Genomic DNA, 14,279 nt, shown 5'->3' with positions numbered 1-14,279 from the left:
AGTAGTAAGCGATGGACAATATTTTGAATATTAAATTTGTAACCATTTTACGTCAATAAAGTTTCAAATTTCGAAAAAAAACCGCACGAACTTATTCATAGTCCATTAAAATGAACAAAAAATAAAGTACAATACAAAAAAACAACAACAACAAGCAAAAATTTATTGGGAGGTTGAATTAGTTTTAAAGGTTTTTTTGGCTGCTTCGCTATCCATGACTCAACCCATATTTTGGTAGCCTCGTACGAGGAGAACCGCTGGTCCGCCAAATCGAGACTCATATGCCGGAACAAATGATAATCGGAGGGAGCTATGTCTGGACTATACGGCGGGTGGGGTAACACTTCCCAGCCAAGCGTTCCAAGGTATTTTTTGACAGGTTGAGCAACATGCGGCCGAGCGTTGTCATGTTACAAAATAACCTTGTCGTGCCTTTTTACCGTTTCCGGCCGTTTTTCTTTCAATGCCCGGCTTAAACGCATCAATTGCAGTCGGTGACGATCCCCCGTGATTGTTTCGCCCGGTTGGAGCAGCTCAAAATATACGACGCCGACCTGATCCCACCAAATGCAGAGCATGATTTTCTTGCCGTGAATATTCTGCTTGGCCGTCGACGTTGATGCGTGGCCGGGCAAACCCCATGATTTTTTGCGTTTTGAGTTATCGAAGTGGATCCATTTTTCGTCGCCAGTCACCACCCGATGCAAAAAACCCTTCCGATTTTGTCGCTCGATCAGTAATTCGCACGTAAAAAGTCGCCGTTCGACGTCGCGCAGCTTCAACTCGTACGGGACCCAATGTCCTTGCTTTTGGATCATTCCCATCGCTTTTAGACGCTTACAAACGGTTGATTTATCAACGCCCAATGATTCAGCAAGCTCTTCTTGGGTTTGGCACGAGTCCTCGTTTACCAATTCCCCCAATTCCGCGTCCTCGAACTTTTTGGGCTGGCCAAGACGCTCCTTGTCTTCGGTGTGAAAATCACCACTTTTGAATCGTCGAAACCAGTACTCACATGTTGAAATCGACGGAGTATGGTCTGGGTAGGCCTCCTGCAGCAATTCACGGGCTTGAGCTGTATTTTTTTTCAAATTGAAGCAGAAAAGCAAAGCTTCCCGCAAATTGCGTTTCGACGGCACGATAGTTGACATACTCGGAGCACGAAAACACTGCGTTGTTTATACTTCAGCGAAATGACAGATACTGATAAACAAAGCCTAGGGATGAGGCTTTGTCATGAATATATATTCAGTATTGCCAACGCGATAAAGTGATAAATAGCGCCATCTGTGTGTCACCTTTAAAACTAATTCAGCCTCCCAATAAATAAAAATTGAAAAATTAAAATCAAAAAAAAAAAAAATCAAATAAAATAATAGAAACTAAAACCAAATAAAGCGAAGAGTTTAATTTTTCAACATAATATCTTTGCAGTGCGCTACACTTCGTCGACATTTTTTTATGTTTTCCGATTACCTTCTATTCGATTTCTAGGGACCATCATAATAGACGTTTGATTAATCGATGGCCTCTTCATTTGAACAGAAAATCTTATCGTCAACTTCTTTATTCATATCTGATACAGGAAATAGTTGCAATTTACTGCAATTAATTATGAGGAAAACCTTGGATGAAAGTGCAACTCTTCGAATACTTACATATAAATTTGATATTATAAATTTTCTAATATAAATAATGGCAGAAACAGAGTTAATTTTTTTTTATTTTCAATAAAAAAATTTATCATAAATCACCTTTTATTCGCGAGTGGCATAAAATTTCAAGTCCTTTTGTTTGTGCAACAAGTTCTGTACATACATATATAAGAGATTCTGCGACCAAATATGTATATCACTCCACTATTATTATTATGTGCGACTCTTACAAGCCATCAAACATATTTCATGATCATTAATACCAGGCACTTTACTAAATACTAAAACTTTAATATTACGAGTACTTTAAAAATCGCATCAACAAGTACATAAAGCAATACTCATCGCTTAAGGTACTCAAAACTATGAGCGACTATTAAAAAAAATATAAAAGCGCTCTAAAGAATCATGAAAATATTTGTGCAATGTGAAGTTTCTATTTGGAAGCAGCTCATCAGGCGCGCCTGGCTGAATTTACCATAGCAGGCTGCCAAAAGACACGACGGCAGAAAAAAGCGCAAAACGGAAATGTAAAAGGAATAAATTCGTCCAGCAATGGAAATTATGTCTACAAAGGAAATTTTCATGATATTTTCAATTGTTGTCGAGTCTGAGATGTAGCCAAAATAATAGAAAAATGTATGTAGACATGGATGGGATGTTAGAGTATAAGAAAGGTCAGTCTCAACTCTAAAGAAGTTTCGGAAGAAAGTCAAAGCGTTCTTAAGATACGAAAAATACAATACGAAGTTGAAGAATGAGAAAATGTGTATAAAAATGTTGTAAAAGTATGGTTGTAATATATATGCATGCGTAACTCAGTATGTAGGATTGCTTAAGCGGAAAATTGTGAAGTTATTTGTGGCAAGTCCAAGCGAGCCTTCCTCCACATTGTTCAAGCTGAAGTCTTTTTAGTCTTCTCATTTTAATTTCAAATAAATTTTTTGGTGGTCCAGTTTCTGTGTTTTTTTTTTTAGTTGCATAACTTCCTTTTGTCTAGTTTTATGTGCCAGCAACCTCGGGGGTTTGATATTTTTATTCGTTTGCCATAGCGATGTTGTTTGTTGCTGTACATCCTCTTCATACCCAGACCTGCTGCTTAGAAAGATATGGCAAATATTCTCAAATCTGCTTTATTCCTAACCATATTTTTTTGTAATAAAGCCATTATTTTTTTATTTTTTGTGAAAGAAAAGAAATTACGCAAATATTTTCAAGGCTTGCGTTAAAGTCCGAATTTTTAGAAATAACAAAAAGCGGGTTTTTGGATTTTACTGGAAGATTATTGTTGAAGTAAGAGTAACAAAACCTCCATAAAAAACGAATGATTTAGATTTTTATGAGGCCAAAAGATATATAACTCTGGTCAAAATAATAGCAGTGGCTATAGTCCGAGTTCCTTCCGAAAGAAAATTATCTCAGCACGAGTTTTCGTCCAAGATTTGTATTTTGTTTTATTTGCTCTATAATTCGACTATTTATTTATTTTGTAATTTGAATTATTTTTTTATAAACATGTACTTCCTAGTGCAACATGGTGCAAGTTTCAAGTGGTTCAAAAATTGTGTTGATTTGTGACATTTTTCCCACTGACGGTATTGGGAGAAAATGCTAAAGACCAAAATTTATGATCTATAAAACAAAAATTTTTCACAAAATTCTGAGTAAAATATTTTAAATTTAATGAAAATTTGCCGAATTTTTACAAATTTTATACAAAGTTCGAAGTTTTGTTTTATATGGTTCTTGTTGTAGTACGAACTATAAAAAAATAAAAAATTGGCGTATACACTTCTGTTAGGTGTTTAGCCGAGCTCCTCGTCCTTTATGTGACGTATGTATGTTGTTCCACAAATGGAGGGATCTACAGTTTTAAGCCGATTCCAAACGACAGATATTTTTTTATGTGGAACTTTTTCATGACAGAAATATACTCAGAGGTTTGCTATTGCCTGCCGAGGGGCGACGGCTATTAGAATTTTTTTTCTATCCTTTGATGTTTCATGCACTGAGGTTCGAATCTACGCACTCCCGAATGGTAGACATACACCAACCCAGGCGGCCGCCGTGTAAACTATGTTTTTATAAAAAATAGTAACTTAAATTACAAAATAAATGAATAAAAAACTATTCAAATATTTTCAATATGTGATATAGACTTTATTTTGACGCTGACTAAATGTGAACTACAAACAAATAAATAAAATAACAAACGAACAGACTTTCACATTTTTAATATATAAAAAGTATATCTTATTATTTTTTACTTCCCTATTTTTTTTCGTGCCCCTAACTTAGTCTTTGCGTTAAAAAATTTCTCTTAACAAAATTGGAGCATCTTGTCCATAGCTTTATGAATAAAATGAACTGTGTTACTTATATATTTGCATATTTTTTATTCATCAAAACATTTTTTGCTGCTCTTCTTTGATAGTAACAACAATAAAATTATTTTCCCATTTCTTTTGAATTTTTATCAACCACTTACTTTTTACTTACCTTTCTCCTATCTCACCCTTTCTTTCTTTCTCTTATTTTGCAGTTCCGCCCAACATCGATGATGCCCTCACCTCCAGTGACGTCATTGTGCGCGAAGGTGACAATGTGACGTTGCGGTGCAAGGCGAAAGGTAGCCCGGAGCCATCAATTAGATGGAAACGAGATGATGGCAATAAAATTGTAATCAACAAAACGATGGAAGGTAAGTACGAGTAAATACTTATGGGCAAATAAGTAGCCAAGAAACGTAATTGTCATGGCACTTTAAAAGTGCCACCATTTTACTGCTTTGCTCCGCAATTCCTATGTGACTTTGCAAAATTTTATTGCTTTTACAGTTGCGCTGGCTTTTGTTGTTGTGCGGTTAGCTGTTGGTTGTCTGGTGTTGTATTATTATGGCACTTCAAACGATAGTTAGGGCTATTGTGGGTAAGTGGGAGGAGGGCGAGAAGCAGAAAAATGCTATCTCTTGTGACTTTTGGTGGCAATTAAATTATTTAGGTTGGTTTGAGTTCAGATTTTACAACCAAATGTAGGTGGAAAGTTGTAATGATGGTAATTTTTTACAGCACCAGAAGCTTTTTTGCGCGATCGGGGATTTTTATTTTCAATATTTAATATGAGAGGGAAGAGCATTGCGAATTGGGGTTGAAAAGCTTATTAAGGCTGTAATACCACATTTTGCGCCAAAATATATTAAGTTTAAAGCACTTGAATAATGAGGTACACTGTGCGGTAGACTTCAAAAGCGCTTTAGATTCATGTTTGTGGAAGCCACAAAAGAAAAAAAGAAGTTTTTCTAATCTTTATTAGATATTACAAAATTATATCGTCTTAAATTATTTCAATAGTACTTTTCAATAAATGGCAGTAAGTCAACACGGTCACAGAACTTCGTCATACCTTTTTGTCGCGTTTGACCAAATAAATACAAAACAGTTGAAATAAATTTTTATTTATATTTTTTTATTCATTTTCCAATATGCAATAAGGTGAAATTTTTTCATCAACAGAGACATTCGCTTTGCTTCTTTCTCCAGTTTAGAAAAGGTAGAACAAACAGCGCGGCATACGCCAACAATTGTACGCTCTTATAAAAAATTGTGCCTTAGCGATTTAAGTCTGCGGCTCGTACGATCCTCTCCAACATCAGGTTAAAGAGTTCACACGGCAGCGAGTCAATTTGTCCGAGCCCTCGTTTGGTATCAAACGGGTTGGTGAGTTTCTTCCTTAACCTCTTCAGGGACATCGGCACATATGTGTACGTTTAGGTTTATTGAAATCTTTCCGTTCATAAATGAACTCTACGGTAAATGGCCACATATGTGCGCATTATTTTTTTTGTTTTTGTAAAAATTACCATTTCCACTTTTTTCTTATCTTACTGAATTGTTATAAATGTAAGCTGAATAACTCGTAGTAAAATGAAAAATAAAATTAACATTCTTTAACGTGATTTTGCATGGCCATATTAGTTTAGTGAGGAAATTGCATATAGGAAATTTCTTTTCGTGCTCTCAAATTCAGCTTTATAGCCGACAAAAAGATGGTGTATGTCGATTCTCTTCTCACGGGTCTTCTCCAAGATTTGGCGTATTGTATTTTCCAGGTTTAAGCTAATAAAGTTCAATTAGTTAGTTTATGGTGGGCTTCAGCCTTTCACACAATACACTCGCTAGAATCTAATACATGATATTTAGACGACCAGATTGTAAAATCACTCTTTTTATGGATTGGACTGAGCTCAGTGTAATTATTAATAAAACAAATTCAAATGAAATAAATAGCAAAATATCGCATTCAGACTCCAGTTTCATAAACAATTGACATAAAGGGTGGTTAAGTTTCAAGGGCCGGAGTTGATTTTGAATAAAATACAATTTTTTAAAAAATTACTGTCATTTCTCCTTATTATGATAATACTGGTATGGCTCAATTACGTATGTAACGAAATATCGACCAAATGGCCTCGACGGCACACCTCCATCCGATGGTCCAAATTTTCGTTGACGCTGAGGTATAATTGAGGTTCTATGCCGTTAATGTGCCGGATTATATCATCCTTAACTCTTAAGTTGTTGCTGCCTTATCGACGTACACCTTTTCTTTCAAATAACGCCAAAGAAAAAATCCCAACGGTGTCGTTGACGTTTATGTGTGGTCCACATTCAACATCGGCCCTTGAAATTTAACCACCCTTTATAAGGCACAAAGTGAAAATCAGTCACTAATGCAATTTACTGTAAAAATTAAAATAAAATTTATTTGGTTGACCTCTTTGCATGACAGCATCCCGCTGGTTATTGCATTAATCTGACCTGTGTTTCGGGATGCTATTAGCGCCATTCTAATATTTAGTTCTATAATAAGTCCCAAAATCTACATAACACAGTGTTACCAATCACGCAAAAAGTACATACTCCCCTAAACAATTACCAAAGTCCCAAAAATTAGACATTTGATTAGCGCATATGAAAATCCATTTGTTAAGCAATATAATATGTCACACTGATCATATCTGTTATTATTTTTGACATTAAATTTTTTAGCATTTTAGAAGAAATAAAATTCTTCATGAATCGCAGATTTTCCGTAAGCTCAATCTGACCATAATCAAACTTTGGAGCGAATCAAGCGCTAACCTGTACTAATCCATAATAAGCAGAAAAATTGACTCCCTAAAAATTTTCCAAAAAAATCTCCCTTCATGAAATCACCTGTTTAAAAATATTCGACCTAAGCTTGGGGTGGCGATGCTGCAGCTGAATGTGTTGGTGCGTTACTCCCATTTCGAATTCGGATAACGTGGGCTCTCCGGGAAACACCAATCTGAAGAAAAACATTTTTCTAATAGCGGTCGCCCCTCGGCAGGCAATGGCAAACCGCCGAGTGAATTTCTGCCTTGAAAAAACTCCTCATAAAAATATCTGCCGTTCCGAATCGGCTTAAAACTGTAGGTCCCTCCATTTGTGGAACAACATCAAGACGCACGCCACAAATACGAGGAGGAGCTCGGTTAAACACCCAAAAAGTGTGTAAGCGCCAATTATATTATTTATATATATATCCCTTTCTTTTACATTGTGTGGTTGGTGATTCCCAATTAAAATTTACTTTCATGAAGTTTTGTTTTGAAAGCGTCGACATATGTTTTATCCATTCTTAACTCGATGAAATGCAAACTTTCAATTTTTGCGGTTGATGTGTATCTAAAAACAATGGCATGAGCACCACCGTAAGTCACCTTTGAGCTCAAATTGTTTAATTATGATCTTGGCTAGGTTTTCTCTATGTATTAACTAATAAAAAAATAATTATTATACTTTGTTTTTTAAGTACTGAATTTTAGGAGCAATCTGTCCAAGGAAATTATTTGGTATATTGCCTTACAAACTTTTTGTAAATATAATTCAGTTTAAGAAATCAATTTTGGTGCGCCGAATTGCGAGGCTTGCCTTACTTTCAGAGGTATATTGTCTTCATTGAAAATGTTCAGGTTTCTCGTTGTTGTTTCAATTTGTACTCCATTCCCAGGGCTATGGAAAAACGTGTTCTATTATTTGGTGTTTCATAAACTGTGTACTTCCTAATGGTAGTCATGCATCAACCCACTCGACTACGGTGGCAGCCCTGCTTGTTTGAAATATCGCTTTAAATTTTTTGGGCGAAAAAACAACGAAGGCAAAACTACACACCTAAAAAAATTTACAAGTTTGATCTGTTCTACTGGAAACGCGCAAATATCCAAATAAGCTCGGTTTTCTTAGCCAACTCTTAATATGTGCATCAATTTCGCCTATCCTCGGAGGCATTCTCAACCAAAATAGCCAACTGCTTTGTTTTCATTCCATTAAAAACTAATAAGCAAACTACAATGCCTCTAAGTTGGATGCCTACTGTTACACACTCACACATACACACACACAAATGCACCATACAAGAAATTGCAATATACTTTTGCATAATCGAGTGCAGCTGTAGCATCAGCAACAATTGCAATTGGAGCTTTGTCAGCATGCCACTTACACAACTTCGAGGTACAACTTGCAACTATGGCAACAATGGACAAATTTGCCAGCGCAAGTCAGTTGTTGTGGTGAGACAACTTGTCAGTTGGCCATCAATTGTTGCATTGCATGAACATTTTCCATTTTCAAGTGTATGCCACAAAAGCACTAGCAAACTTTTGATGCACACACACCAATATTCATATGTACAGTGTGGTGTAAGTGGTATGTGTGCGCTGCTCCATGCCTGTCTATTACAAATGTACTACTCATGTAGCTTTTATCGCATTTGCCACTCTTGCAACTTCACATGTGTGTGTGCACGGCCAGGGTGTGGCGAAAGTTTTCAAAGTTATCAGCGTACATCTAGTAGACTCATGTGAACATGCAACACAAACACATATTGCTACACTTGCCACAATTGTTAATCATACGCCCGGTGCTAACCACTCAGGCATACCTTCATTCCTATGCAAAAACTCTTAGAAGCAGCTAATTCAACAGTTAACTTTTATTTGAATATGCCAAGGAATGCAATATCCATGCAGCCAGTTCACTTTCACCACACATTTATACATTTTACGCTTTTCTATTGTACTGTTTTTTCACCCTTCGCACTCTTCTTGCATCTTTCAGCGGTTGAGGTGGACGGCGAGGCTTTGGAGCTGGAGCGCATCTCTCGCCTCCACATGGGCGCCTATTTGTGCATTGCCACCAACGGTGTGCCGCCCAGTGTCTCGAAGCGCATTAAAGTGAGCGTTGATTGTAAGTTAATTGCAGTATATATGTATTTGTATCTGTATCTTTAATAGGTAGTACCAATACCCATTGCAGCATAACTAAATTAGCTTTAAATTTATAAATGCATGCATTTTACTATTTCGAAAATTGTTGTAAGATATTTTTAGTTATTTTAATTTGATTTTTTTCACAGTTTCCCCTATGGTTTGGATTCCCCATCAACTGGTTGGGATTCCCATGTACTTCAATGTCACCCTGGAGTGTTTCATCGAAGCCAATCCCACTTCGTTGAATTACTGGACGCGTGAGAACGATCAGATGATTACAGAGTCTTCAAAGTACAAGTGAGTAATAATTTATTTTAATTGGAAAATTATGTACAGTAAGTCACAAAAGTAACAATTTAATCGGGTACTAATTTTTGTAAAATAAGTGAATCGTTGTCAAGAGATCCAAGTATTTTGAGCATTATCGTCAATTCTTCTAAAAATACGTGTATTTTTAGGAAGTAAACTGAAAAAATTTGGAAAAAAATAATCATTTTGAGGTTTATTCAACTTGTTCTGTCAAAAACAGCTCCTCTTAAAAATCAGTTGCCATTCGGAGTCGGCGTAGAAATGTAGTTCCCTCCACTTGTGAAACAACATCAAGACGCACACCACAAATAGGAAGAGCACCTCGCATAAATAACCAAACATATATGTAGTCGATTTGTTATAGAAATCTTTAGGGTTAAATATTTCCGGATCTTTTTAAAACTTTTATATTTTTTTGTTTTAATTTTTAGGATCAACTGTACTAACAAAAATTTAGTTTTTTCCCCCGAAAATTTTTTTTTTCTCAAAACAAAGCAACAATTTTTTTCGGTTCTTTCTTTTAAAAATTTTTTTGTTTTAATTTTTAGGTTGAAATAGAATCAACAGAAAAAAAATTAATTTTATTTTTTTCTCCAAAAATTTTTTTTTTCGGTTTTTCTCAAAATTTTAATAATTTTTTTTTAATTTTTAGAATCAAATATACTAAAAAAAATTAATTTTTTTTGTAATTTTTGGAATCAAATATATTAAAAATAAATAATTTTTTTTATAAAAAATGTTATGAAATTTTAAAAAGAACCGAAAATTTTCACTGAAAATATTTCTATAACAACTTTTTTTTTTTTTAATTATTGCGGAGTACGTTTTGCTTGGTCGTTCCTCGAAAAGACCTCCACTCCCAAAAATCCTTAGTGTTTTGAGGTTTTCCGTTAATGTTTACTGCAACTCTGCCTCACACGTTTGATGCCCTTAGTTCCACGATAGATTGATGACCAGAAGGCGAAGAAGATGTCTCACACGTAACAATAAAGCGATTTGCTGTCCATTCTTCAGCGTAGCCAGAAATATGGCGGCCAGTAATGGGCAAAGTTGTTACGGAACCCAATCTGGGAATTCCTTGCATTGTGCGCAACTGAAAAGTCCTATTGAAACACGGACTCTCTTCCAGTTACCACGAAGTCCATCTGCTCCAGTATAACAACTGTTCCCATAACATGGACGTAACGTCGGTGATAAATAATTCCAGTATCTAAGCGCCTCTGTCGTACTCTCGACTCAGCGCTCTACTTTCTCAACAAAAAATACACAAAAAATACGTACTTTTATCAGCAGTTTGGAGCTTAACACTATTGCTGCAGGATTTCCTAAATACTTTTGGATTTAGAGGCCTAGTAAACTTAAGTAAAACTATTATTTTTACTATTTTTTTTTTTTTGTAAAAAATTTGTCTCACAGCGTCTACTCGACTACGCCTCCAGAGCTAGTTCCTCATCTAGTTTCGTGTTCTGAATGGAGAGTGATTCACTATTCTGTTAGCTTTGTACGTTTTCAGACACTCCGTTCATTTCCTTTATTTGATCAGTCCCATCACCACTGGCTAGTCCCCACCTGCAGCTGCTTATATGAGCTTAGAATTAAGAGGGTGTTCAAATTCAAGTAATGAATAATAAATGAAACTTTAATTTCAGTGGTGAAAATTCTACAATAAAATCAATTATAGACTTTTCAACTAACATGTTGTTGATTGACAGAAAAAAAATTGTTTATTAAAGCAAATCTAAGGTAATTTTCCAGCACACATGTAACTTTGCCTACCACCACAAGTATAGCCAAGTTGTGCTGGATAACTTCGACTTTGCTTTTCTCTAATTTGAGTTATTATCTGTTGAATGGGAACCATTAAATCTCACTTAATACGAGTATCATTTCTAATTGCTGACCTTTAAATGAGCGAGATGAAACGCAATTTATTGATTGATTAAAAAAATGTCAATTAAGTTAAAGAAATACGGAGAAAATAAATTTTAAAAGGGCAGCTCACAATTAAGTGGAAAGGCTCTGGTGCCTTGGGGCTTGTAATTTAAAATATTATATAATGGCATAAAATATATTTAGTAGTCACTTTTTACTTTTATTTATTTATTTGTTATTTATTCACTTATTTATTTATTTACTTATTCATATAGTAGAAAGTAAGACTATAGTCTTTTGAAAGTACTTAAACTTATATAAATTTTCACATAATAAAATTTTATAATAACAATAATTAACTTAACTCTAAATTACATTAAAATTTTAATAGAACGATGGTACTGTCGGAATTGAAATTGAAAGGAACTGAGTTGCGTGGAAGTTTGTTTCTCTATGGTTCCTTTCTTCCTAAGTCGCAAGAATGGTCCCATGCGTACATCTACCTTGTGGTGATCTGTTCCACCGGCCTTTCCAGTGGATGATCAAACGAACGTCTTTCCTGCAATTTTTTTCAAGTTAAACATCGAAAATTCCCCCAGCATTCTATGTCGTAGAGCACCCAGGCACTCACACAGATAGTGAAAGACGGTTTCCTAAGATTATTTTTGTTTGCACCTTCTACATCTATCGTTGTACGGTCACCACCGCTTCCTGGCATGGTCTCCCAAACGTTAGTGGCAGACTAGTTTTGATGTAATTCTGAATATCTCTACTCGTGGCTTTCAAGGCAACCCGTGAACTCGAGATTTGTTGAAATTGGGCCTCGTTTGTTGAGTTATTTTGCAGATATCCATGTTAGTCCATCTGCCAACGGCCTGCTTCTGATACAGCGAGAAGATCTTCCTTTTGCTCACGCCTGAGTAGTAGTAAATAATAATAGGAAATGAAACAGTAGGCAGCCCTGTAGCTGAATTGGTTGCCGCCTGGCTACCTGAGTACGTAGGTTCGAATTCCCGTGAAACACCTAAATGAAGAAAAAGGTTTTTCTAATAGCGGTCGCCCGTCGGCAGGGAATGGCAAATCATCGAGTGTATTTCTGCCATGGAATTATTTAGCTCAATTTTTGTGGCTTGTTTACAAGTTTAATTCAAATTGAAATTTTTACTAATAAAATAGTCGTGCGTTACCTAGTTTGTAATTGACAAATTTTTGTTTGATTGATGGCTTTAAAAATTAATACGGTAAAATGGCACTTTAAAGTGAGGGATAACTTATAGTTCCACTTAGTAAAACGTACTCTTTTTGTAAGAGGAGAACTCTTCCGAGTTTCTTCTTAGAGGTGAGTATTGAATTTAGTATGGAATAATTCGAGTCGATTGGTAATATTCATTTGACAATTCTCTCAAAACGTTGATTATTTGTATGTTTCACAATACCAAGAAACGTAAGACTTTAGTAACGTTCCGTTAGACAAAAAAATTAAAAGTAAATTTGGTTTTAAAAGAAAATTCGTATGTTATAGAACAGGATAATTTATCTATTGCATAGCAATCTAGCATTGTTCAATGCTCAGGACTTAGTCTTATACTTTCGCAAATGCGTCGACTTCAGGAAATCTAGCGCTATTCGCCGCTTTATAAGTGGTCAACTAGCCAAGACTAAAACCTTATGGAACACCTTAAGGGGGTATTCTGATATAGACGCCTTAATTTTAAGTATTTTTAAAGCTAAGATAAAAAAAAAATGAAAAACATCTGTACTATTGGAAAAGTATAAAAGAAAATTAATAAAAAAAAAAATAAAAAAATTATGGAACTACAGGCCGGCGTAGTGGGGGCTGCATAAAAAACTGTGCTCAAGGTTGACATGATTCCAACCCTTGTAGGGATCTAAAACAAACAAATTAAAAAAATTCTTCACTAGTAAGGATGTTGTTATCGGATTACGCCAAATCAAAGAAAAAAATCACAAAATGGCGTCAACTTGAAAAAAAAAATTTCTTTATCCTCTTTTTTTTACCTTTTCAAATTTTTTAAAAATACTTCAAACTTAAATTTTCAAAATCCGAGGCAGGCGCGATGTACAGATATATAATAAAAAATTCTTATCAAACTTCAAAGCGATAGGTCAAGTAGAACTTGAGATATCATGATGACCATCTCAAAAAAAGTAGTATTGAGAAAATCGCGTTTGAAGTTTGAGCAACAATTCCAATAAAATAACTTAGATCATAATGTTTACTACTCACTCTGGATTAAACGGCGATATATTTCCAGGTATATATTATAGAAGTATAAAGTTATATATATGTATAGAATAAATAAAGGTTGTGTGGTATACAAAAGATTTTCTGGAAAGAACGAGTTCTGAAGTCGTCCGGCAACATCTGCTGTTCATTGTGCGATTCGCTGCACTCGGCCGGCTTAGACGCCACGTCACGAAATCCGCTGTATCTCCGAAAATAATTCGAATTTTGAAAAATCCGTTAAAGGGCATATTTTTGAAGGTCAAAACTTTCAAAATATGCAAAAAAAAAATTAATTTTTTTAAATTTCTAGACCAGAACACCTTCTTAAAACTTGCAAAATTTGTGCATACCGTACCCGCTTGATGATCTGCAAGACAATCGCCGACAAATAAAGTCAGGTTAGGAACAGTAAACCTGCTTTGAACAACCCCACCAAAAACTAATTTAGCTTTAAAAATGCACTCAAAAAGCTTTACAATGGAGGTGAGTTTCGAAATTGGTCGATTATTTTGTATGGCCATCTTTGAAAATCGGCGCTATGGATGGTCTTTCTACGCATCAATAAATACGCCAGAAGAAGCTTACTAGAAGTTCGAAGAATTGGTTTAATAAGCGATTTATATTTTTTAATTAACAGCTAAAGTAGAAATAAATATACCCAAAAACTTTTTACTAGACCGACCTGCTTCTTATTTAGGTTGAACAATGGATATGTTTACATATCAGATCGGTGAGTATAAATATTATTTAAAAAAATTAAACAATTCGGTGACATGGGATCAAATTAACATTAACACCTGCATGGCTGTATTTTTACGCTAAGCTACAACACACTTAATTTTTTTTTATATCAACAGTTCCATTGGCATTTAACCATAGTTAATTACTGCTAATAACTGCA

At 35.1% G+C, this 14,279-nt stretch overlaps 1 protein-coding gene and 1 long non-coding RNA gene across 2 annotated transcripts in view; one reads left to right on the top strand and one right to left on the bottom strand.

The window, feature by feature from the left end:
• The window catches only part of LOC128863409 (lachesin), a 146,832-nt gene that overhangs the window by 87,241 nt on the left and 45,312 nt on the right, over positions 1–14,279 (top strand). Inside the window, exons 4-6 of the mRNA XM_054102543.1 lie at positions 4,198–4,356; positions 8,798–8,926; positions 9,096–9,246. Of these exons, the coding sequence (XP_053958518.1) occupies positions 4,198–4,356; positions 8,798–8,926; positions 9,096–9,246 (439 nt within the window). The remainder of the gene's footprint in view (positions 1–4,197; positions 4,357–8,797; positions 8,927–9,095; positions 9,247–14,279) is intronic.
• Positions 11,514–13,987, bottom strand: LOC128865321 (uncharacterized). Its single transcript, XR_008454783.1, has 4 exons — positions 13,734–13,987; positions 13,379–13,577; positions 11,762–12,154; positions 11,514–11,689 (listed from the first exon to the last, which is right to left on the bottom strand). It is a non-coding gene; the product is annotated as an uncharacterized LOC128865321 (long non-coding RNA).

Source organism: Anastrepha ludens, chromosome 5 (assembly GCF_028408465.1).
Source record: "Anastrepha ludens isolate Willacy chromosome 5, idAnaLude1.1, whole genome shotgun sequence".
NCBI classification, from domain to species: Eukaryota; Metazoa; Arthropoda; class Insecta; order Diptera; family Tephritidae; genus Anastrepha; species Anastrepha ludens.
Note: the sequence above shows the minus strand (reverse complement) of the source record. Positions and strands in the feature narration are given on the sequence as shown.